The sequence below is a fragment of the Drosophila arizonae genome, chromosome 4 (assembly GCF_054131065.1).
Source record: "Drosophila arizonae isolate 15081-1271.41 chromosome 4, UAZ_ARI_1.0, whole genome shotgun sequence".
In the NCBI taxonomy this organism is placed as follows: Eukaryota; Metazoa; Arthropoda; class Insecta; order Diptera; family Drosophilidae; genus Drosophila; species Drosophila arizonae.
Window position 1 is genome coordinate 23,064,046 of NC_142924.1, and position 26,607 is coordinate 23,090,652.

The window sequence follows — 26,607 nt, forward strand, 5'->3', positions numbered from 1 at the left end:
AACTATTATGAAATTATATAAATATGACGTCATTTGTTAATATAGAAAATATGTGAATGAGTTTATTTATTTTCCTATAATGACAAATATTCAATAGTATATGCACATTATATATTTGAAGTTTTATTATTATAATCTATACAAGATAGATGACCTTCAAGACCTTTGTTATTTATGAACGAATGTCAATCCATAGTTACTTACGCATTTAATTAGAATTTAATTTTCCAACACTCAGATGATTAAAATCAAATGAATTAATGAAATGATTTGATTAAAGATGTAGAAGTATTTATTAGGCAAACTTAACATTAGCTTATGGACTAATCAGGCAAAGTTCAGCTTACGTTTGTACACTATATAATATCAAAGGCATTAGCTCGGCACTCAGGTTGCCCCAGGCTGTTGCAACTAGCTGCCTCCGCCTAGAATGGCAGATATGCTGAAACCTTTTCGCTTAGCGGGTGCCTCGGGGGGCGGATGATGTTGTTGTTGATGTTGCTGTAGCGTGGTCGTTGTTGTTGGTGTTGTCATTGTTGATTCGCTGCCAACATCTAGCTCAGCATCGTCCGTTGTCGATTCCTCGTCAGTGTGCTGAACGGAAATGCTGTGAGGCAAGGCGAGGGCCGGAAGTGCTGGCAACGCGGCTTGCAAAATGGACGTTGGCGGATACAAATGCGACGTCGGCGTCGCTCCATTGTATTCATGTGCGGGACGGCCGAAGTAGGTGCAGGCGAGATCGACCAGTGAGGGTCGCAGCAGCGTCTGCATGTTCTGCTGAAAATGCTGCATGAACGAGGCGGTGGCAGTGGCGGTGGCAGCGGAGTTGGCGCTGCCAGGGGGCGATCCCAAGGAGCTGGCGCCAGGCCCGGCAACTGGCTCAGCGCCATCGAGCGATGACGATAACGAACAGGCGGAACCATTTGATCTCAGGCGCTTAATTTGCGGCCCATCTTGCTCGCTGTTGTTCGATGTGAATGTTGCCTCGGCTGTCGCTGTCGCTGCCGCTGCTGCTGCTGCTGTCGTCGTGGATTTGCCTGGCGACATGTCAAGCGAGCCAGAGGACTGCGAATGCGTCTGAGGCAAATCTTGATCATCATCGGTTGGCGATGAAGACATTTTGCGTTTGCAGCGCGACTGTCCCGTTTCGCGGAAGCCCTTCGCAAACGGATTGTTGTCGATCTTCAGCTTCGTGATGCGATCATTCTGCGGAAAGAGGCAAAAGGATAAGGAGTCAATGTAGCACCAGTTGCACTATTGTTGTAAATTGCATGAAATATGACAATTGCTAGTTGCTGACGCAGACGGAGACGGAGACGGAGTCACTATCACATCATCATCTTTGAAGCAACGGCCAGTAGCTGGCGTTAAGTAACAGGGCCACTTGACACCGCTGCCAAGGAGTCGTCTACTTGAGCCGTGGAGTCATGACTTGACAACTCTGTGAGGATGATCTGGTGGAAGTGATCACGCTAATTAGAGCCCAGACTGCCGACTGACAGCCGGACGACTGGCGACCTGCCGGCGCTGTCAATGGGCCCAGACATAGACAAAAACACAGCAAGAGTCAAAAGGATGTGGCTATCCAACTTCCTAAAATAACAAGCAACAACACAGGCAACGTGACACAGGCCGCCCGCCCGGGCCACTTGTGGCATTTGTAGACAAAGGGCGTTGCATGCTAATTTGAGACGTTGGTCAGGCTGCCCACGGCGTGAGCGATCGTTGCCGAAATTAACCAATTAGTGTGCCCAGCTCAATGAATTGGCAAATTCTGATCTTCCAAACTAACTATGCATTCCCTCTCTTTCTCTCTCTCTCTCTATCTCTCTGTCTCTCTCTCTCTCTCTCTCTCTCTCTCTCTCTCTCTCTCTGTGTTTATACCTTGAATCCATTGAAAATGGAAAATCGGGGTATAATAGTTTTGTGTAAATGTATTTGACAGGCAGAAGAAGGCGTGGCATACCACATGAAGTATATATACTTTCTTATTCAGGGCGACGAGCTGGGTCGATCTAGGGGTCTGTCGGATGCCGTAAGGCCGTAAAACTAAAGAGTTAAATAATAAATAAGTATAAGCAGTAAGAATTCGTCAATTGCTTTCCAATTTTTTGCTATCGACCAAAATCAATAACTGTTGGTTTACCTGAGAACCGCTAAAGTTAGAGATCTTCAATTTACTTTGTAGGTTTATTTGATGAATACAAAGATTTTTTAATTATCTAGATTTAGTATAACACGCGTTATAAACGAACTATATTTAAAATATTAGAGTTGTAGCAACTGCACTTATATTAATATATTTGTTAGGTCCTCAGTTATACTAAGAAAGTCTCTCTTCAAGAAAATTTTTAGAGCAAATAATTTACTATCGTCATGTGCCATTGCATAATAGAAACGTAGAATGACTGGAATATCAGTTCTTGGCTGGGATTAGGGTATCTGCTAGTCGAGTAGTTTCGACGGGAGCACTCTTGTTTATTTCTGTTTTGCTTTTGAACTTACCTGGTATGCTGTCACGGCCACAAACTCTGTCTCGCCAAACACAAAGGCCTGCTGTGGCGCCCACGGAATCTGCGCCAGATCTGCGGTCCGTATCACATGCAAGCGCGGCTGATACTTGTGCATGCTGGCCAGCACGATCTGCTTGAGTAAAGTAGAGTGAAAGAGAGAGCAAATGACATTATATTGACTAACTGACATCGCACTGCATTTGGTGGGAGGTACTCACATGACCGCTATTGTCCAGTGTATTGTTCGTCAGCTTCACCTTGTTGAAGAGTATGGGCTGTGCCTGCCAGTGGGCGCCCGTAGCGGGGCTGTCCGGATGGAGGTACATGCGCTGTGGGCTCTGGGGCTCGGCGCCGCCGGCGGGCACCCATTGGGAGCCGGAGAATTTGTAGCGGCAGTCGCCGATGGGCACCATTTCGAGCAGGATGCAGTAGTTGGTCTCGTCCTCCAGGCCTGAGACGCTCAGGCGCATCGAGGGAAACATGCGTCTGCAATCAGAGAAGCGGGTCAGAGGGTCAGGGAGAGTTTCAAATAAAGTCAACAAGGGCCAAATGAAAATGCAATCGAATTGAGGCATCCTTTGGGGGCGTTACAAATATTTAATTGTGAGTTGCTCGTGGCCCATGTAATTAGCCTAGGCAAACGCACCGAAAAGGGCAAACAGAAAGGAACAAATAAAGATCCAGATATCGTCCATATCGCTGGCTCTGTGTGTGCGCTGTGCTAACAAGGATCGCTCCGACCCTGCGCCTCTGCCACTGCCTCTGCCACAGAGGCGCAGCAGGTGGCCAGTGCGCTTGGCGCCAGCCTCAAAATGTTCTCTACGTTGTTTAGAGTCTCAGCATTCGAATTGTTGTTGTTGTTGTTTTTGCTTTTTGGCAATGATTTTGTATTTTTAATGCCTTTTCAGCATTGTTTTTTGGATTCGTCTGTGCTCTGCGCGATGATTAATTAATTTAACTCGACTTCGTTGCGTTTGCCTACATTTAATTTGATTCCTTTTCTGTGTGTTTTTTGTCCGTTTTTCTTGAATTTCATTAGATCGCAGCGGAGGCAACTGCGACGCTTGGCCAAATATTTCGACATTCGTGCGGTTTAGAATTTCATTTTCAATTTGCCCATTTTTTCATGCTCTGCTTGTAGACGTTGTTGTTGTTGTTGTCGTCGTCGTTGGAGAACTTCTCGTGCATTTTTGACAAACGATTTGTTAAGATATTGATCTTTGGCGCGTCTCCGCATAATTAACAAATGCAGGCATTTGTGTAGAAAACAAACAGAAATAAATAAAAACAAAAAACGAAAACCTGAAGAATATATCTGTGGCATTTTAGAGTATTTTTAGTTAGCTGTCAAACAGGTGCAGTTGAAACTATCCAGGTGAACATCGGGTATGCTGATTAGTATCGAGCATTCAAATTCGATAGTATTGATCAGCGAGAGGCCTTGAAATTGATATTGTGTTAGAAGCAGGACTAATGATTCGCATAATGAATTCATAACTCGAATATATATGTATGTATGTATTTCTGTGGCTTTGCTTAGAGGTTTCTCATTCATAAAGTAACATTCTGCGTTTGCCCTCAGCAGCAATAAATTAGCTAAAAGCATTGCTTAGTTAATGAATAAAAAAAATTAAATGGATTCTGATCCATTATTATCAACTATATAATAAATTTAATTTTTGTACTTTAAGGAGAATAGACAATATAGTTCTTTTATTTGAACACATAATAAACCGAAACAATATTGGATGATAAACACAATTATGTTTTCAAGAACCCTTTTTTTGCATTATTTATTTACAATCGTAAATAATCTAGCGACTCATTTTATTTTATTTGATAGATAATTCTGTTTATTAACTCAGAGTATAATATTTGTGTTTTAAATTTTTGTTTGTATTCGAAAAATTATTCTGATTATTTTTATTACATAATAGAGAAGCGAGTAATTTTTTAAATAAAAATAATGAACAAACAAGTAAGAAAGCTCTAGTCGAGACTGATCGACTACGAGATCCCCTGAACCCTTGGAGCAATAGATATTTCAATAATTTTTCGCGTCTTTCAGCTTACACAAGAAACACGCACACACACACACACACAGGCACGTACGCACACACAGGCACACATACACACACACGCATACAGACACACATACACACACACACACACGCATACACACAAACGCATACACACACACATACACACACACATACACAAACACATACCCACACAAGCACCCACGCATAAACACGCATGGGCTGCAGTGTGCGCTTACTATGAGAACTTAATAGTTTAATAACTTTTTTTATGGACGTACGATCTTCATGAAACTTTCAGATTATGATTATAACATGAATATGCATGTAATTGCCAAAGCACAAGTCTCTAGTATTTGAAATACGCTTTTTACAAAAGTGAGGGTGAGGGGGTGAATTTAGAGGTGGGGGGTTAATTTTAACAAAAACCGAAAGTGTATAAATTGCATGTAAGCATACATTAAAAATTTGGAGACTCTAGCAATAAAGGTGTAGAAGATATAATTTTATAACTGGTTTTCGATAAGGTTTTTTATCGATAAAAAAAGATCGGGATGAGTTATCGATTTTTAATGATAAACTTGATATGCGCGCTGTAATTACGGACATTCTAAAAAAAATTTGAAGTCTCTAGCTCTTATATCTTCTGAAATCGACGCGTTCATACATACGGACAGACGGACAGACGGACGGACGGACAGACGGACAGACAGACGGACAGGGCCAAATCAACTCAGCTCGTCGCCCTGATCAAGAATATATATACTTTGTGGGGTCTGCCACGCCTCCTTCTGCCTGTTACATACATTTCAACAAAACCATTATACCCTGATTTCCCATTGAAAATGGGTTCAGGGTATAAAAATGCAAGAAATAAAGGCTTATATTATTTCATAATATAAGCATGAAACTTAATATTTGAATTATTTATTTAAAAAGTAATCATAGTTGACACACAAATTAATTTCTTATATTTATTGTTTTGGTCAATTTCCCCTTTAATTTATTAGCCTTATGCACGAGACTTTCAAATGATTTGTATTTTACAAATGATCTTTTATATATATTTCTCTTAATTTCCTGATCCACATTTTCACATAGACTACTTGTTGCTATCTCTGCTCTCAGGTGGGTCCCTTCTCAGAGTTTCTCTTACTCATTTTACATGGAAGTGTCAGCAGCGACGCTTTAACGTGATTCACCGGTATTACGCCGTGTGTCCGATTGCATTTCAGTTCATTTAGTTGGGCTTGTGTGTTGGGCCGCGCTATGCGATTCTCATGGGCCGCACTAAAAGCTTCGTGACAGAGAGATTTGAGTTTGAAAAACTCATGCATTATACGCTCTGTGATACGCTTTGTTCTATCTATCTATCTTTTATGGTCGTCTGCGCATTTGCCACCCATGCGAACCGAAAAGCGATGCAATCTATGAGCATTTGACTCGGGCCAGGGCATGGGACAGTTGGGACAGGCAACTAATTAGTTTTTATGAGCGCCACTTGGCGTTGGGCATCCAAAGACACACACACACACGTACACAGAGAGCATACCACACGGTGGCACTGTGGCGCCTAATCATTAAAAATTCAAATCGATTGAACGCACAGGGGCTACAGAGTCGCCATCGTTGTCTGTCTCTGTGGCTGCATTTCACATAAAACATTTTTGATGGGCATAAAAAGTATTTAATACGCAGACTTTATGAATAATTCATGGCATATATGAATGTATGTGTGTATGAAAGGAAAAAGAGTTAACTGTCTGCAACTGTCCCAAAAGTTTATGCTAATGAGAAGGGAATCTCTCAGTCCCTCAAAGACTGCTCCGAGTTCCTGTATCTCGATCTTATCGCCACTTGTGCATCTCGCCGGCAAAAGTGTGAAATTGCTCGTATCTGTCGACAATGTGGACAAGCTGTGGTCATTCTGAACGCGCAACGCTCAGATACCGATACGAAATTGAATAGGAATACAAATTCGAGGGCAAGTGCAGCTGAGCCTGCAGCCGGGACAGCAGACAGGCGCCACAATAAAAACGCCGCGAGCAACGAAGATGACGACAAAGTATCCTTGACGCGAAGATTTATGCCACATGCAGCAGCAATATCAGCGGCATCAGCAGCAACATCAGCAGCAGCAGCAGGTCAAGCCATGAGGCATCGCATTCGCTCCCTCTTAAGAACGCCGACCGGCCAAGAGACCGAGAGGACGTCACACTGAGCTCTCTGTCCATACTAGGCCTACAATAAATTACGATGACGCCACTTTACGCACATTTGAGCAAGTGCCGGACACTTTTAGGTAGTTTACAACTACAACTACCACTCGAGAGATACAGCTACAAGATACAATATCTATGGGCGATTGGGCCAGCGCTTTGATATTCCGTGCCCGAGTTTCCTCCATCATGCAAAGAATGTGGCACTGAACTTGTTCGTTTTACGCCTCGGCCGAGATACTACTTGATACTTGATTGCTAGCCGCCTGTACCTGGCCACCAATGCCTCTCACATCCTGCAGCCTGCAGCCTGCATCCTTCCGCCGCTTTGTTTGCCTGTGAAAATTGTTGTCGCGACGTCCCTGTAAATAATTTCGCAGGCGCCTGCATCTAATGAGCATTTAACAGCGCCGACGTCGATCGTCGATTGTCGATGTTGATGTTGACGAAGAGCCTCAAGCCTGAAGCTGAGACTGAGGCTGAGGCCGAGACTGAGGCTAAGTGCTGACTGATGAGAGCTAACAGCTCGGCGCTGGCGGCGCTTTAAGTGCCAACGCCATTGGCAATGAATGCACATTGTTTTTCTTTGCCCAGCGTATTTTTTCCCGTCTGATTTTTTTCGGGTATTGTTTTTCACATGCGTGCTAATGCATCGGCCGAGGAGCAGCCACTTTCATTACATTCCAAAAGTTGTTTTGGGCGCGACTCGAAAGGTACATGCATTCCCGACTCCCGACTCTTATTTTTTATTTACGAAAAATGCTCGAAAACATTTTATTGGCGTTGCATTTCAGGCATATTGATTGTTTCGATGTATATATTTAGTTCGGGTTCCTTACCTGCCGCTCTTTGTAATGATCATTTCCGTGCCAATCTGATGGAACTGCTTCCAGAGCTCGTCGTTCTGCAGCGTCATCTCCACGCCGGGTAGCGAGACGCGTGGGGGCATTATCACGTGTCGCGGCATCGGAATGGGCAGCATCGGTGGAAATGGATCTGCATGGATGGGGGAAATACAATATGAATTAGGGTTTGAGTAAAAAGTGCTCACAATGAAAAAAATATAGGAACATTATTCTATGTTCTATGTTCTATGAGCTACGTGGAAACTTTGAAATGAATTAATGTGAAAATTGAATAATACTTAGCGAGAGCCAACTAATAGATCTAAGTAGAAATAAGTTAGATTAAGTCTAGTTGTCTATAATGCAAATTTGTTTAGTTCCAATTCAAATCGAACACGCTAAGCCAAGTGTAATGTATACATTAGAATGCGATGATATCTCAAAATGGCTCATGTATTTATTTATTCATAAGTAGGTATACTGTGATAGCTGAGTTCTCTAGAAAAGTCCAGCATTTTCTCTTTACAGAGGGCACTAGTGTCACATATAGCTCTAAATTGTTGAGATATGTGAAAAATGTATAGGTATTGGAATTCAAGATTTTCTATTCAATGATATTTCTTGGTATGTGCGTAGACTTGTTATATTAATCTTGTATATACTAATAAAGACTAAAGTAATAAAATAAAAATATTAGAGTTTAAATTCAAGTTTATGTATTTCATGGTATTGTAGGTATAGTTTATTGGCAGTTAAGATCTCCAGAAATTGTCAGCCTTTTAGTTATATATACAACTTTAAACAAAAAATTAAAAATTGTATATATCAGAGTATAATTGGTAGGTTTCATTAAATATGAAAGATCTCTAAAGAATTTTAGTTATATGCAATAGAATTCAAATATAACGTCTCTGCTTATAGCATCCGTACAGTTAACGGCGATGAAAATTCTGGTCCCAAGACAGAATTATATGAGCAATTTTATGGTTTAGCGTCTTCCGGCTATATCGACAGTCCCTTGAGCGTCGGTATTATCGGATTCTACTGTATATTTATCCAGTTATTTAGTATGAAAACAAACTGCGAGAGATATTTAATCAAATTAAAATTCAAACCTTTCTAATTCATAGTATGTAGAATTGCTAGTTTTTTACAGCTATAATGGAGTATATATTTAAGATTACAGTTAGCTTTCGTTGTAATTAGATCTATGCAAATCTCATTTGTTGTTTTTGCCACATGATAGTCCACATTTAAAATGCAGACTGTTTTTAAGTGACTTCCCTGCTGAGTTATGGCGGCTCCAGCAGCTACCTCGGCGGCCCCGCTGTGATCTATCGCATTTGTTTATGCAAAATCGACAAATGCCGTTGCCATATTGGTCAGCTTTATGGGTTAGTGGTCATAAAAGCGCTAATAGCGAGAATGCCCGCTGATATGCCCCAATGCGACAAAGCCAAATGTGGCTGTCATTAAAGCTAATGATCCTTAACAGCTTTTGTAACGATTTCTTGTGCCGCCGGCAGTGACAAAATGGCGCCTTGGCTAATGCACAACTAGAGTGCGGGGTGTGGGGGGACAGCTGCACTTACCCGGAATACGTTGCATTATCTGGTGGCGATAAATCTCGTGGGCGATGTGCTGCTGCATTCGCAGATCGACGAGCTCGTTCATGGTGATCATGATTTAAATAGATTTAGGTGGTGGGCACAATATGTTGGTAAACAGATTTCACACTTTAATAATTTGTTTAAATTTTGGCACAATTCAATCACAGATAACAACAAAACAACACACGAAAGCTGTCAGCATGAGCTCTCAGTTCTATTGTGCGGGCCACGAGGCGAATTCGATTAGCGTCAATTATGCAAATCACAGCTGGCAAAGTGGCGTAGTTATGGCAAATGTCTCATAGGCGTGTGGGTGTTAATTTGATTATGCCCACAACTGGTTGGGAATTGGAAACGTGTCTAGTCGAGTTTGTCAAAGATTTACCGACGCTCGCGTCTTGCGCTCGCCAAGTTCGCATTTCAACTGAGCAAGTTCGACAAAATGTCGCTGCCGCCGTCGCCGTTGCCACCGCCGCCGCCGCCGCCGCCGTCGTCGCCGTTGACCGAAAACGAGCTTGACGAGTTCGAGCCATTGATCGACATTACCTGCAAGATCTGTTCCGTTGTGAATGCTGCTCAGCAGCTCAGTTCAGATCATCAGGCCTCTTGCAGGTTGCCCTCAGCAGCACTGTGATTGGCTGCAAAACCGCAGCGAGAGTGCACAATGAGTAGCTAGCATGCCGTCTCTGTCTCTCACTCAGCACTCGCTCGCTTTGTTAGCGCCTCCATTTTGAAATTGACACCAGCTGCAGACGTTTTTTGTTCGCTCATTGTTAGCTCCGCCCTCAACAGATCGATTGCTTAAGAGAGAGGCAGCGCTCACCGTCCTTCTCTCTCTCTCGCTCTCTGTCACTCGCTCGCTCTTTCTAATTCTTTTTAATTTTGAAGTGCGAAGTTGCACAGGTCAGCAGCCGCTCCAGCTGAAGCAGACAACCACATGCTCCTCCAATACTACTGACTGAGTCTGTGTTGGAGTATGTGTGTGTGTCTGTGTTGGCGTGGTGTTGCCTTTTAATTACACACCATGATCGAAATTGTTTTTTAGAGTTTTCCTTTTTTTCCATTTGGCATCTTTTTTATACTTATTTATGCTTTGCCCATTTGTAGCCTCTGCCATCATGGTGGTCCTCTTGTCTTCGCCACAGTTGCTGCTGCTGTGGCTGCCGTTTTGCTGTTCATTTATTTGATTTTGGTTTTGACGCTGCGTCATTCGGCGGCATTGATATGGCGGCATACGCATGTACCTCGAGCTCCGATATGGACCGAATCTCCTACTCGAGCACGATATCGAGCTCGGCACTGCAGATGCAGCTGGCTGATTATAGTATTTCCCTCTTCCTCTTCTTCATCTTCTTTAATTGTATCTCCTCGTTCTGACCTTTTCGAGATTGACAAAACATTTGTTAAGCTGCGGAAACTCATGTCGTCTACAAATTTGCTGGCCGTTTCGATTCGATTGCATTGGTGCGAAGGCGGCCAACGGAAGGCAGATGAACATTTTTTATGTCCATGGCGGTCGTTACGTAGGGGATTTTACAGCTATAGATGTTCAAATAATCATCAATAATAATTAAATAAATAAATAAAATGACCAAATTCAACATTCAATGATAAATTAATAAAGAGTAATCTGAGAAAATAATTATTAAATGGTTTCTATATCATTGACATAGATATACACATACATATGCCTATTATTCCTACACATACACATGCGCATGCAAGTATGTCTATTATATAAAATATTAGTATTATATTATTATTCAATAGCCGTGAGTAATTTGTTTCCTTTATTATTTTATTTTCCTATCAAATATTCTCAAATATTTTGAATTTATTTGCTAAAACATACCATTTTTTATTTAATTTAATAGCTTATGTATCTTCGAAACGTTTATCAAGCAAAGGTTTATAATTTTACATGAGTCCACATTAATCTACAAAATTATTCCAGCATTATAAATGATTGCTTTGTTTTTAGATGTCATTAGAAATTAATACATATTAGTTTTTAGTAAATTATTCTTAGTATATTATTCTTCTATAAAATACAATTTCAGAAGAAGATAATTATATATAAATAATATGCCATAATATTATATATTTACATTTTTAAGTCACACAGTCGTTCAAAAATATTTTAATATCAACACAATAATTAACTATTATATCAAATTAATTTCCAAAAAAAAAAAAAAAAAATTATTTATGTGCTTAATGAATATGCTATAAAATAAAATTAATTTTCAAATAGCTTTATATTTACAAAATAATTAATAAATCTAAAAGATGTAAGTCAGGCAATATAATGCACAATATTTAGTATTTAATTTTAGTTCCCTTTAATGCATATACAAAATAATTGTATTTGATATATCTGTAGGATATAGTTTTCTATTATTATTATTAGTTTCAGTCTGGTATGCAGCACTTCAATTTTCATGAACACCCTGTAGCATATATCTAGTATTTAGATGTATTTACGCAGTTAGTATTCTATACAATTAAAATTTGTATATTTGCTTATAAAGCAAATTTGTTTGACCATCTGTTGGAAACTAATTAAATTAATCATATTGTTGGACTGAACTTTAGCTTTAGTGTTAAGTATACGCCACCTGCGATCGCTGCTAACACAGGAGAATAACTTTCGCTTTCAGTGCCAGCATCTCGTATATCCACAGCCATAATACAGGGCAAATATTGCAGCTCCAATCTCTGGGCAAACAGAACCACTTCCGTTAGGCTGGCTCAAGTAATTAAACATTGCCATAGCTTTGGGCTCTTATCTGACTGTCCTGCACTACTGCGAAATACTTGAGTTTGCATGATAAATAGTTCTGCCAGCTAATTTACACAGCACTTTACTGGCTGACACATCCACTTGGGCTTATGTTGTGGCAGCCAGCGGCGATAAGCGATAGAAATTAATTTACTATTAGCTGTTCGCTGTTCGCTGTATTCTGTTGGCTGTTGGCTGTTGGCATTGGCGTTTCGCCCAAATTACGTCTGCATAGTATATGGAGATACCCTCTGCCCAGCAGTCAACTCAAGGCACCGCACCGCACCTGCACCCATATGCGTGTCTGCGTTAATTTATGCCTCGTGTTTTCACATTTGGTCGCGCACGCTTCCGGTTCCTCTTTCCATATGCATTGGGCAAACAATTAGCCAAAGGTTCGTCTCTTTCCATCTATCTGTCTGTCAGTCTGTCTGCATGCCTGCCTGCTGACCAGCCCGGATCTAGGCCTGCGAGACGAGCTCGCCAATAGCTGTGCAATTTGTCAGCACTAAGCTAATTGGTGTTGCCCGAAATTATCTGCCTGCTGTTTGACTAATGCTCTAGGGCCTACTTCCGTTTCGTATCAGGGGCGGCTTCGGCAACCCAACAGGTAGCTCGAGCTCTCGTAGCTCTCCTTGCTGCATTCCTTACAGCTGACTCAGGCAGGAATGTATTTCATTTAAATACCAAGTTTATCAGCATAGACATGATAACTGACATGATACTTGACTTGCTATTGCTCTAGGTAAAAATGAAAATGGAAAAACACATGCAAAAGATCTACAATTGCATTCATATTTACAGTTGAATAAACAATTTAATAGGTGTATATGAAAAGTGAAAGACAAAACCTAAATATATAGATGACTTTAGTATTTGTATAGTTTAATAAACCATATAAGGAATATTTTTACTATATAATATAATATTTTATTGAAATAAAATTTTTAATAATTATAATAAATATTAAAATCAAAATTTGAAATTTGAGTCAATTCAATTCGATTCAGTTAACAGTTGGCAAATATTCCTGATCTTCCTGATTTTGTTTATTTAAGTAATTTTTTGTCCTATTTTTTTTAGTGTATTCTGTATATATCCCATTGATCCTTTTGCTGCTATTTTATAGTTTATACTGCGATCTTAGTTAACCTGAAAATATGTTTATATATATTTCTCTAACAAAAAATTGAATTACTATTAATAAAATCATTTAATATTGAGTATAAAATAGGAAAATGAAAAGAATCAAATTAAAAAAATAAATAATTAAATAAATAAAATTACTAATATAATTTTAATGCTTTTAATGAAAAAAAAATTCTTTTTTTTTTAATCACTTAAATTGAACTCAAATTATTTTAAAAGCTTATAATTTGAAAAATATATTAGTTTTCATGTAAACTTGAACTGAATAGCGAAATAATTATCTAAAAACTATCCAATTAATAAACAGTCAACATCGAGCTTAGAGGATTGAATGCGAAACATCAAGTCTAAATTCCTCCTCAATTCAGTATTCAGTTTAAATTTACGGGCTCGGTACAGCCTTTCATGCGCTGGAGAAATTATTAATTAACCGATCATTCATATTCAATATCTTATGTACTTCCTTCTCAGAGTCGTCTTAAGAATCAATTCAATCAATTTTAAAAATTTGTTTAACAATTAATTGTTTTGCTTAATGACATAGAAATATGAGTCGCATATTAACCATTTTGCTTAGAACGATAATCAAATGCATTGTACTATTATATTCATACTTTACATATGTATTTTAATGAAATGGCAGTTCAGAGCCTTCGATATTCTAAAATTAGACGTAAAACTGCGTTGAGCACGCGCCTTGTTCTCGCACGACTATTCAAATTAAAATTAGCATACAACAGCCTTGCGAAGTTCATGTAATTTTCCATGGAAAATATAACGAGTGCTCAGGCAGTACTTTTCCCATTTTATTGGTTTTCATTGTGGGCTTTGAGTGAACAGATGCCAAAATTTATTGATTTAAACTTTTAGCTACTCGATTGTTGATTGAACAAGCGCTCAGCTCCCAAGCGACTATTAACGGCTGCCACTTGTTGAATCTACATGGTTACAGCACCAGCCTCACGGAGGACAGAGGACAGCGGACAGAGGACGGATGATGGGAATTGGAGATTGGAGGATGATCTCTTCGACTAGCCCGATGCTTACCTGTTGACGCTCAACTGTCTGTCTGGCTGAGGCATGTAAATCTACTTTTGTATGCAAATTAAGTCACTCAATCAACAAGGCGACAGCAACAACTATTTGAACTGCATTCACAGCTGAACGATCCAGCTGTACCCTAGTATATTGAGTTTTCAAAATTAATTTAATTAACATCTTTAAATCTATGCATCCATAGGAATAGTATTTTCTATCTAAAATATTGCTAAAGAAAAGAATGTAATAGGGTATATGCTTCGTATCTTCTATTTAAATTATATCTTTAATAGGTAAATTCGTTTGTATTTCATATCTGCGAAATCTATACATACTGATTTGCCATGTGGCATATCAATTTATAGGATATAATTAACGATATCTATACATATACAACCTGGCTATGTGTTATTCCACTTTACAGGGTATAAGCATAGGCGATCATATCAAGTGATAGCTCTGATCGGAGACAGTTAAAAATAAGATTTAGCAAGCAAGGCATCATAATCATGTGGGTCTGTAGCTATAGCTAGGCGACTACAATGGGGCATAGCAGCCGGCCCACTTAGCGTCGGATGGTACAGGTAGCCCCAAGACCTCTGTGCGGGACCCCACAGCATACTCATATATGTATCTATCTATACAGATGTATGTGTATATAATTGAGAGGTGTTTAATCGTGTGTTTCGCTTTTTGTCTTTCTGCACATTCACGACCTATGGCGAGACAAGATTTACCTTTCCTTAACATCCATTGCCTCTGCTCCACTGTCGATTGCTGTTTGCTCTCAAATTATCATAAGCAAATACGGCCCAAAACCGAGCCCAAGACGAACGGTCGGAGAGACGGAGGTGCGGAGGGGCTAACGGGCTGTCCGACTGGCTGACTGTTTCGACTTTACGCGCTTCAGACTTCAACTTAAGTGCTAAAGTTGCCGGCGACGCGACGCGCTGAGAGGCGCTTCTGTTGTGTAGACACTTGAGTTATTACAATATTATACATATATTCAGAATTCAAGTGCTACTGGAGAGTCGGTTATTTTTTGTTTCTGCTTACTCTGCTGGCATTCTTCAACATCGTTCACAGTCTCTCTGGGAGCCAAAGAATCTGCATATATTTATAAATATATATGTATATGTGTGTGTATGTATACATTTATAGCCGTGTATTTATATTTTTCGACAATAATATTTGTTTATTTACCTTCGCTGCTCAATGAGCTGGCACTTGAATGGCTCGAACTGTTGGAACAGGGCTTAGTGCAGTGTGTAATAATAACGAGATCGCTCGATCGCTCGATTTAAATGTGATCAGCAGCTGGCCTAATCAGCTCGCTAAGTATGGTTTTTGGCATTCACTTTGCTGGTTAAATCAATTCATTAATATGCGATTTTCGATTCGGTTGAAAGTTCAATGGCCACGCGCTGTGAGTGTTGACATCAAAGCCAAGTCATCAGATCGCCGACAAATACAATAATAGCATAACAATGGCCCTGATCGGGCAACAAAAGTCGACCCAAAACTCTGAATCTGAATCCATATCTGTCTGCCAAGTCGCTGCCCAATCCAAAGCCAATCCAAGTCCGAGTCCGAGTCCCAGTAAGAGTCAAAGTCCAGTAGTCAAGAAATCATTTCGCCTGATAAAAACATCCATTATGCGTAACAATTTGACGGCTTCTTTGGCTACCTTATTTTCTCCACTCGGCTATTGTGTCGGTGTTTTGGCTTTGATTGAGTAGCTAGCTGACCGGCTAGCCGCGGGGTAATTGTTGTCGCACAATCCCTCTCTATATCTCAGCCCGTCCCTCTCTCTTTCTCTCACTATCTTCTCGTCTCTGTCTTTCCCTCTTTGGTCCAGGGCAGCGGGCATGAGTGCGCAATTACAATGCTCTAGGACGGCTTGATAAAAAAAAAAAAATGAAAACGAACAAACCTTCTAAAAACATGTTTGACGTCAAATAGGAAATGCCTTAATCTCTTGCACAGCCCAGCCAACTCAAACTCCAACTCCAATTCCAGCTCCGGCTCCTGCCCTCGCTCCCTTGCCCTACACTATCTATCTTGACTTGTGTTGGACATTTGTTTATGCTGGCCAATGCCTCGTATCATCATCTGCTCTTATTTGACTAGCTGCGCTATGGCTGCTGCTTCTACTGAGTATATCTCGACATTTTATTGCTTCTTCTATTTTTTTTTTTTTTTTTTCATTTACTTATGACACTAGTCACTCGTTGACACTTGTTGCCTCAGTGCTGTTGTTGTTGATTGCTTTAATGGCGTCAAGACTTTCGCTTTTATGGAGCACGCACTTCCACGAAGCGTATCTGTCTGCATTAGCTGGAACTTGATTCTCGGCTGGCAATTGGATTGTTTAACAAATATCGGAATAATCTTAAAGGAATTTACATGAAAAATAAATTGGTTAATTTCTTGGATTGTCAATTTAATATTCTTGACAGAATTAAGGTTTTCTATAACATAAGAAGATTACTTCAAAAACATGCTAATCCATATGGTTAAACAGCTTTGAGCCAAATCTTTATTGTTGGTATAACAAAGCTAATGGACTTAAGATATCATAAAACTAGACTAGAATCTGGCGACAGAAGTGAGAAGACGCTACCGATATCAAGTACACGAAAGCCTAAAATATGCTTAAGGCAAGCCATAACAATCTGTGATGCAAGAATGATAGAACAGCAGATACCCTGTAGTAAATATGTAGGACTCGACTGTGTTTTATAAAATCTTATAGCTTCAGTTTGTATGAAGACTACAGATAATAGACTTTTACGTATATATAGTAATAATCTTATGATTCTAAATCACTATGGAATGATAGAACAAGATACTCAGTTGTTATTAGGCTCGACTATGTCTTATTGCATCTTAAAGATTCAACTTGTAAGAAGACTATAGAGTCTATACAATTAAGTATGTATATATAGGAATAATCTTATGGCTCTCAATCACTATAGGTTGTTGCGATGCACGAATGATAGAAGAAAAGATACCCAGTATTTTAAATTCTATATATTATTATTAATCATATAGTTTCCATTTAGTTCAGGATATATTTTACGGTTCCAATAATTCAGAAGTAAAATGGTTTCTTCAGAAACTTCTTATTCTTCCGCTCTTCATATTATCCTAAGGGGTATAACAAATATGGCGTTAAGTCAACAGACACACGGCCATTACTCAAAGCGAGAACAATTTATGCCACCACTGCAATGGGCCTTCTTTTTTATTGTGTCTCCAATTCAGACTCAGCCTCTCATCTAAGGCGTCAAAAGCTCAAATATTTACAATTAGCCCAAAACACACACACAGACACACATACACTGTCAGAGTAGAAGTGAAACGAGATAAGGCGAAAGCGAAAAGCATGAAAATATTTGTTCAAAAGGCAAATAAATTGCAGCAGATAAAGATCTAATTTTGATTAAAATTTAAGCTTTTTCACAACCTTAGCTGCTACCGTGCAAGAGCCTACATAGATCAGTAGACCGAGAGAGGGGGCGTGCGGCAGAGGGAGCGAGAGGAAGCGACAGCTGGAAGCTAAGCTAAGAGTCAAAGAAGAAATTTGAAGATGTCGCATCTGGAATTTATGTTTGGCTTTTTCGCTGACAACACACACAAAATATACAGAGAGAGAGTGGGAGAGGGAGATAGAGAGAGAGGGAGAGAAATAGAGTTGAAACCTTTAATAAATTAAACTCTGGGACACACGCCTGCTTATCGCTATCTGGAGTGAAGTTGCACAGCATGCTGCTTCTCGTTTTTATAATTTTTGTAGACTTTTAGTTGGCATACATGGACAAACAATACGGTACTTTTAACACCAAAAACAGGGCCGCCTTAACAAAGGCCAAGACAGCACAGAAGCGACAGACGCGTAGCTGCCGTTCGAGCAGCAGCTGGCCCTTAGCGCTTAGTTAGAGATACATTTCAGCCACACACACACACGCACACAGATACAGACAGAGATACAGATACAGATGCTGATACAGATACAGATACAAATACTGTTGCACAGCTAGGCACATGGAGGAAATCCATTTGCATATGAATGTGGCAATGATTACAAATTTCGCTCGTAAAGTTTTTTTTTTGTTTTAATTTTTGGTTTTTGGTTGTTGTTTTTTTTTACCTTTTTTCGGAGGCATAATTAACTATGGATCGATCGAGCGTATGCGTTGCGGTTGCGGCAATTTATAGGCTTGTTGTTGTAACTGATTGTGAGATACGATCTTGTATCGGTTTTTATATACGTATCTACGTCTATATATATTATATATATGTGTGTGTGTCTGGGGACGCATGCGCTGTGTCTGCTGCCGATAAATGAGCAGTCGAATAATGTCAATGGACTTTGGTGGGAAAGTGTTGAGCCGTTTGCTGTTATGCAGATGAAGCTATTTTATTGAATGAACTGAAACTGAAGCCGGAGCTGAGGCTGAAGCCGAAGCTGTGGCCGTAGCTGTAGCTGAAACTGAAGCTGAAGCTGAAAGCCGAACCTTTCACAGCCAATTAAAAGCGACTAACAAGATCGATGCTGCTGCCAGATAAGCTAGCACCTAATAGCCTAACTGCATACTTAATAGATTAGCCATGCCTGATTCCCACCAGCACCTTCGCCTTCACCGCCAACGCCCACTGACAGCCCAGACCAGGCCAGACCAGGATCACACACTCACATCAGTTGTGTTGCTGTGCATCTGCGATCTACAGCAGCGATCCTACAGCCTCCACTCGCTCCGTGCTTGCCGTCATTCCTCATCTTGTGTTTATTATGGCGCGTTTCGTTAATTTCTTGGCGCCATCATCATCGGCTGCGACTCCGTCTCCGTCTCTGTCTCCGTCTCCTCCTCCTTCTCCTTCATCTACTTTGTCCCAGGCTTCTCTCTCCTTTGCTGCGTCATAAAATTAAAACTCTTCACTCCATCATTTTTCGTGTGCGAGTGCAACATTTGACAGGTAAACGTCTGGGAAAAAAATAACTTACCGTCTGACCGCCCGGTTAGCGCAGCCGCGCCCTACTGCCCGAATCTTTGCATACTCAGGCCACAGAACTCGAAGTACACTCTCTGATCCGCAAATACTCTTATCGATACAGCTAATTGTTAAATATATAATATATAAAATTTGATTTTTATAGACTTAGTGAATAAGCTCCAAGAAATTCATAAGAAAAGTGTCGAACGACACCTGAAATAATATATCAATGAAATGAATACTGTATTGCTCTCACTGATTTATGATTATAGTATTATGTGTATATTCTTACTGTACTGATCTCCCTAATCTCTTGCTTCAATAGAAGATATAGTATATGTGGATAGTAATCCAGAAATATTTTGTATTTATTTATTAGACGATAGAGTTTATATGAAATTAAGTCCTGGCTACTAGAACCTTTTACTTAAATATTTCCTATGTATATTAACTACCCATATTCCATATTCATAGAGTATACAAAAATCGCTGTTCCTTAAAATTCAAGCTTTTAATAAATTACCTAAGAAAAAAAATATATATTTTTCTCAGCCTTTCTTGTGTGTTGCTGTTGATGTGCAGTTAGCCATATTTTTGACAGATTTATTAGGTAATATTAATTTTTTATATGTGCAGCAAAATGTGGCATGGGAGCTGTCATTATCACCTGCACGCCCAGGAAACTGGGTGCCTGCTGTAGGTCAGCGACAAACGCCCAAAGGAATTAAGTAAATATTTATTTGGGAAGCAGAAGTGAACTCCAGCCTCCAGGCGTATCAAAGGGGGCAGAGTGCAGCAAATACACTGAGTGGCACTTTATGTATTCCAATCTGGATAGGAACCGTTGGACACAAGTCTATTTACCTGTGTTGAACGTGTGAAAACGCATTTGCATATTCAATCAGCGACACAATAAATATACGAATACTACATACGAATTCATATAGAGTCGTTAAACAACATTTACATACGAGAATCACAAAATTGTTAACAGCGGACCGCAGGTGGACTGAACATTCGGATCGTTCGACTCGAGACTTTTGCATTCGAATTGAAAGTGTCAACAGTTGGTAGCGCTTCTGGAAACGCAGCGACCCATAAGCCCTTGTGCCCAAATTCCAAATGCAAACTTGGAAACAAATTACAAAAGACTAAAAAATAAAAGCACGCGTTTGAGTGGCTCACGACACACGACTCCGATATACCCTGTGTTTCATCGTTATTAGGAATAGTCAGGCTTAATATATTGATATATTGGTGTAATATTTTGATATATTGATGTATTAATAATTATTTATATTGGTATTGATATGTTTGCATATTAGTATATTTATATATTGCATATTGATATATTGGCTTAACAATATATTAATAAATTGATACTTTGATATGTTCTTATATTGATACATTTTTATATTGATATCCATTGACTATGTCTATTCATCAAGAATAATATGAATTATTGCAATTGCCTTTCTTAGCCTGTTTCATACTGACATGATTCGTAATTAACTCTTTTCAAATACATGCAGGGTATTGAAAGTAAATAAACATGAATTCGCACATCTGCGACCTGGAATAGACACGATGATTCGGCAAAGGCGACGAAAAATATTTGCGTGGGCAGATGGAATATTTTGGTTTGGAGCTTTTCAGCTATTTTTGACCCGAATTTGTACTAAAATTAACAGCTTGCCCAATTTGGCAAAATATACCAAAAATATTGTTATGGCGGCTCTTAAAATTTCCATTATGAGGGAACACAACAATGGAGGCAGCTCAGATCTTGGACTATCTATGCTGCTGTTTGTAAGTAGTTTAGACATGGCGCCACGCGCTGCGGCACAGTTGACATTTCTGGCTACTGCTGCTGCTGCGGCTCCTCCTCCTGCTGCTCCTGCTACTCATTGCAGTTCACTTTCGGTTTCCGCTGCCATTGCTGATAAGCGCCAGTTGCAGCTGCTGGGCTAGGGCTGTGTACTTATCAGGCAGTATGCCGCAAGCCGCAAGCCGCAAGCCACATGCCCCGTGCCCCACACCCCCTGCCCTGTACCCCGCACCACGTCGCGCTCTAATGCATAACTATAAAAACAAATTATGAGCGATACGCTAAATCAACGAAGTGCATTTAAGCGCTGCCCGCCGCGGGGCCAGCGACAATCGAGAAGCAAATCTTTCTTTCTCTCTTTTATTTGGGAGGTACGTGGCACATTTGACTTAATGAAAATGTTGGCACTACAAGTCAAGTGCTTCGAGGCGCAGTCAAGCGCATACACACACACACACACACACACACACACACACTCGAGCTGCCGTGCTTGCAGCACGCAAGAGAAAAATGTTGGCGCCAGGCGCCACTAAAAAATCTTATGAATGAAGTAGACACATTTTTTGTTGCTACTGCTGTGCATATGTGTGTGTGTGTGTGTGTGTGTGTGTATGCTGGCCCCAAGCACCAAGCCGTGCGTCTACCATACCCCTCCCTCTCGTTTGTTTGTTTGGTGTCGAACGGAATCGCGTTTGAAGTGCATAGACAGAGAGCTCGTCTCTCGTTGTCTCAGCCTGTCTTCTGTCATTATAATAATTTTCTTAGAAAGTTCTGGCATTTATTAAGTTATTAAAATGAAATTAGAGCCTACTTAACAGAATTCCACAAATTCTTTGCTAATTATTATATTTATTTCGATGGTAGCTCGCAGACATAGTTTGAGAAAGAATATTGAAAGACTAATTTGTATAGGTATAATAATAGTAGTAGCAATGTATTGAACTAGGGTATAATAAATATTTTAGGATTATTTATTTTCCCTATTTTCTTTTCCTTTCAGATCAACCTAGTACTTTATATATTTTTTTACTTATATTTATAATATATTTATTATTATATCTGTTTTTATACGCAATATGTATAATTATACAGAGAAATGAGAAACGTCATTCTAAGATCATGATCAAGGTATTTTTCAATCAAATCTCTTGCACGTATCCTGTGCACAATAATTTATATTAATAATTAATAACTAATTATAGACAGTCTTTGAATTTCAATATGCAAGATGTGCTTCATAAAATATAATTAATTTATTGGAATTCAGAGTAACTATTTATTGCCATGCCTCTAGCGCCCTTTATCAATCGCATTTATTAGGGACTTTCCAAGACCCATTCCATTCCGTTTTGGGCTACCTGTTGATCGGCTGGCGAGCGAGCGTGCGATCCTTATTAAATCCACGCACTAAGAGCATTAATCACCATTTTCACGCGACGCGCCTGTCGCCCGGGAAGGGAAAGGGAAAGGGGAAGGGGAAGGAGAACGAGGCAGGAGGCAGAGGGAGGGAGGTGAACGTGGTGCCTGCGGCAAGTGCTTCCTGGAAAAGTGCAGCGCCTGCGCCGCCGCGTGTTGACTAATGACGCGCATTTAGCAGCGATTAATGAATTTTATGGGCCACCATAATTTTATGGCACATCAACTGGGCCGGCGGCCCGTCGGCCCGTTGGCCCGATGGAAATTCCAGCGAATTTCCCAGCGGCCGGACCATTGACGAGGCTGCGGGCTGGAAAAATGAAAAGCTGCAGTCTGCGGTTTTATTGTCCTACCTGTTCGCCCGGCTGGCACCGGCGTTACGCGCACAATGGCCGAGGTACTTGAGATTTTATGGTCACATGCGCACGGGCATCCTCCCTCGGTCTAGGCGTACTCGAGAACGTATTCAAATGCATTCAGATGCTAATCAAGTGCTCGGGCCGGTTGTGTGCCGTGCCCTTAGGTTTGAATAGGGCGTTTGTATGACAGCTAATGTCTCGCATAATAGAAATCACCTACTTAAGAATCAAGTGCAAATTGTCCAAGCCAACCCACTTGAGACTTCAACTATGGAATCTGGATCACTCTACTCATGCGCGCATGCACACATGCATACATCTGTGTATGTGTAATCCTTGTATAATTGAAACAAAATGCAATTTGTTTTTACAGTTTGTCGCAGGCTTTAAGATCCCATTTTTGGGTTTGTTTTCATTTCACTACAAGAAACAAGAGACAAGAGACTAGAGACGAGATATATAGGAGACAAGAGAATGAGCATGTCGTTTGTTGTTCTCAGCAAAGATTTGCTCAAAGGATTTGCCTCTGCCTTCGCATTCAACTGAGACTTCTTTCTTTCTTCCTGCGTATGGCTGCAGTCTCTCTTGGTTTTGGTTTATTTTTACTGCTGCTTAAACAATTTTCGCTTAAATTGTTTGTCGCAAATGGGATTTGGGTTCACCACAAGAGGTTTGGTAAAGGATAACAATCATTTTGCCATTGTTGACAATTCAAGATCATTGTTCAACCCAAGCGGGGACAATTGAAGGAATGTTGTCATCTGTTTGTCTAACTGTTTACTTTCGTAATGGATCCTATCCAAACAGCTGCTAACGATCACAATTTCGATCTTGGAGCGTTATGGGAGTACCAGACGTGAACCTAATTTTGTAGATGTTTAATGAAATTATATATATTGCATTTTCAAAATGTACACATCAACCAAAAACAAGTTATTCAAACGGAAATATCTGGAATTATCTTTCATCTATTTCGAACAAATATATTAGCCTTACTAAAAATGATTGGGTTTCGGATTTATGCTATGAATATACATATGTCTTTATTCTACTCTCCTAAATATTTATTATTACTAAAATTATCATTGGTTTTTTCTTAAGCACTCTTCTAAGGTACATAGTATTTTCTAAACAATAATTTTTATGTTTCTGTTTATATATAGGATTGTAATAATTTATCTGATTAATTTTTATATACTTTATCAAGTCATCAATCAATATCAGTTTTTATATCTATATTATATGTATTATATGTATTATTATTATATGTATTATTAATATTATCAATAATATTAAATTGATAAGTCAGTTTCGATATGCGAGTAGGATAGATAGATTGATAATTTTGAATACTAAATCTATGCTAGTAGATACGAGCACTTCTTTATCAGTTGTCTCACAGGAGCCAACTCCTGCAAAGACCATTAAAAATGTTCGAGCGTAATTAAAATGCTTGTTCACATGCTGTATACACAGGCTGTTTAAATTTTTCCCAGTCCAGGCACTTTTTATCCATGATAATCACGCCCGTACTGCTGCTTCTTCTACTTCTGTTTTTTTTGTTTTTGTTTTTTGGTAATGCATATTCAGATCTTTTCGGCATACCACAAACGATTATCTGCATCGAAGCACACTCATCGAAACGCGGCAGCGTCCTCTTCTTTGGCCACTGGACAGAGACAGCGCCGAACAATGGCAGCGGTTAAAGTACAAAGCATCGCACTTTATTAACTACTTGAGATTAAGTCTGATAAAGAGATAATCCCCGACGGTCGGCAACTAAACTCAAAGTGCACCGCATACTCCTACAACGCGAGAACTCTCTCGTGTCTGAGGCATAGGTAGATGGAGTATGACAGAGAGAGAGGAAGAGAGAGGGAGAGTGAGAGTTCCAACATTTCGGTAGCTGTGCCAGTGTAATAAGCATAACAATTTCGTTGTCCGCCCAATTGACAAGCCAGACCGTGGTAGTTGAGAGGCTGAGAGATCTGGAGCGCTGCCGTGTAAAATAGATCACAGGTAATGTTGCTGTCGCTATCGCTGTTGCTGCTCAGGTGAGATCAATAGCAGCCAGTCAAAGACATAGATGAGGCTTATCGCTTGTATTGACGGGCCGCTGCCTCAGCTCGACTCTCTCCGCCCGTAGCCAACCATCCACACGTCACTGCACTTTTGCTTGGCCTCGCATCTCATCAGTCCGTCAGTCCGTCAGCCCGGCATTCCGACAGCCCGACATCGTCATCGCTCCTCGCTATCGGGCGCAGCTGCCTTTGATCAGTGTAGCGTAATTTTAAGCCAAATTGGGCAGCCTTTTGGTGCTGCCGCGTTGCCTACGGGCCAACGGCTTTTGGCCTCATGCTGGGCTCTATTCGATGTCTCCTGGCTGCCGCTTGGTGCCAATGTCCTGGTTCCTCTGGCGTTGGCTGCCTCACTTTTTCAATGCTTTAGTGTGAAGTTGTAACATCTCCTAGTTAGGGTGGCTTTACTGTACTGTCTCCCTTTCTCGCTCTCTCGCTCTCTCCCTTTTCTGTTTTCTGTTCTTTTGAGGCGTGGAGCTACTGCTGTGTAATGGGATTTACCTTTGATCTATTGTCTATTCGCATATTTTATTAGAATTTGTTGTTCCTTACATTTTTTGCAATTTGGAGTTGGAACATGCGTTGTATTTTTTTCATTCTTTACATATAGTAGAAAATATTCCGGTTGTCATCTGTAAAGATTTTTATAAAGATTTGATTCATCTGAAATTATTTTTAAGGAATACTTGATCATGTCGAATAGGGTTTAATTTTGCGAATTGCTCGCAAGTTTAATTAGTAATTAGTTGAGTAAAAAGACTACTTTTACATATTTAGAATGAAATAGTTAGAAAATATTTTACATATTTTATATTTTACTTATGATTTTACGTCCTCAACATTATATTAACAGCATTACCATAATTTGTTTAAAGTTTAATTTGTGTAATTATTTGAAATTAAATGTATCTGTGAAACATCTTCGAATATATAATAAATATTTTATTAATTTAATTAAATAATTAATTGAATAATAATAAATATATATTCAATATTTTATTAATGTAATGTATATTGGAATATATTCGTTGGGACTCTCATAGAGGTTAGTTTTCCCGAACTCCCATTAGACAAGTGGACAATCAGAAAGTATCATATTTAGTTTAGTAGACAGATTATTATTTAGGAATCGAGGAAATTTGTAATATATGCTGTAATAGAATATAGTATATCGAATGGTATATAGAATATATAATTAAACAAGTAAGAAAGCTCTAGTCGAGACTGCCCGACTACGAGATCCCCTGAACCTTCGAGCAATAGCTGTTTCAATCATTTTTCGCGTCTTTCTGCTTACACAAGACACACACACGCATACACACCCACACACACACACACACACACACACACACACATACATGCACACAAGCATCCACGCCTAAACATGCATGGGCTGCAGTGCACTGCAGTGGTGGCTTACTATGGGAAATTAATTGTTCAATAACTTTTCTCGTGGATGTACTTTCTTCATTAAACTTTCAGATTATGATTATAACATGGATATGCATGTATTTGCTAGTATTTGAAATACGCCTTTTACAAATGTGAGGGTGAGGGGGTGAATTAGGGGTCTGGGTAAATTTTGACAAAAGCCGAAATTGTATAAAATGCATTTAAGTATACATTTAAATTTGGACACTCTAGCTTTAAAGATGTAGGAGATATAAATTTATTACTGGGTTTCGACAATGTTTCTAATCGATAACAAAATAACGGGGCAATTTATCGATATT

General features: G+C 39.7%; 1 protein-coding gene and 2 long non-coding RNA genes across 3 annotated transcripts; all 3 read right to left on the minus strand.

Annotated features, from left to right (window-relative positions):
* Positions 1-274: 274 nt before the first annotated feature.
* On the minus strand, positions 275-11,207 carry Doc2 (Dorsocross2). Its single transcript, XM_089466981.1, has 6 exons — positions 11,079-11,207; positions 9,209-10,765; positions 7,611-7,767; positions 2,732-2,999; positions 2,506-2,643; positions 275-1,206 (listed from the first exon to the last, which is right to left on the minus strand). Exons 2-6 carry the CDS (start codon positions 9,297-9,299, stop codon positions 412-414), a joined length of 1,449 nt encoding a protein of 482 aa, XP_089323107.1. The 5' UTR covers positions 9,300-10,765; positions 11,079-11,207; the 3' UTR covers positions 275-411.
* Positions 11,208-13,023: 1,816 nt separating this feature from the next.
* Positions 13,024-19,117, minus strand: LOC149269427 (uncharacterized). The gene is made up of 3 exons (XR_016269942.1): positions 15,399-19,117; positions 14,933-15,302; positions 13,024-13,160 (listed from the first exon to the last, which is right to left on the minus strand). It is a non-coding gene; the product is annotated as an uncharacterized LOC149269427 (long non-coding RNA).
* A 4,897-nt stretch (positions 19,118-24,014) lies between these two features.
* Positions 24,015-25,560, minus strand: LOC149269428 (uncharacterized). The gene is made up of 2 exons (XR_016269714.1): positions 25,427-25,560; positions 24,015-25,357 (listed from the first exon to the last, which is right to left on the minus strand). It is a non-coding gene; the product is annotated as an uncharacterized LOC149269428 (long non-coding RNA).
* Between the last annotated feature and the right edge of the window lie 1,047 nt (positions 25,561-26,607).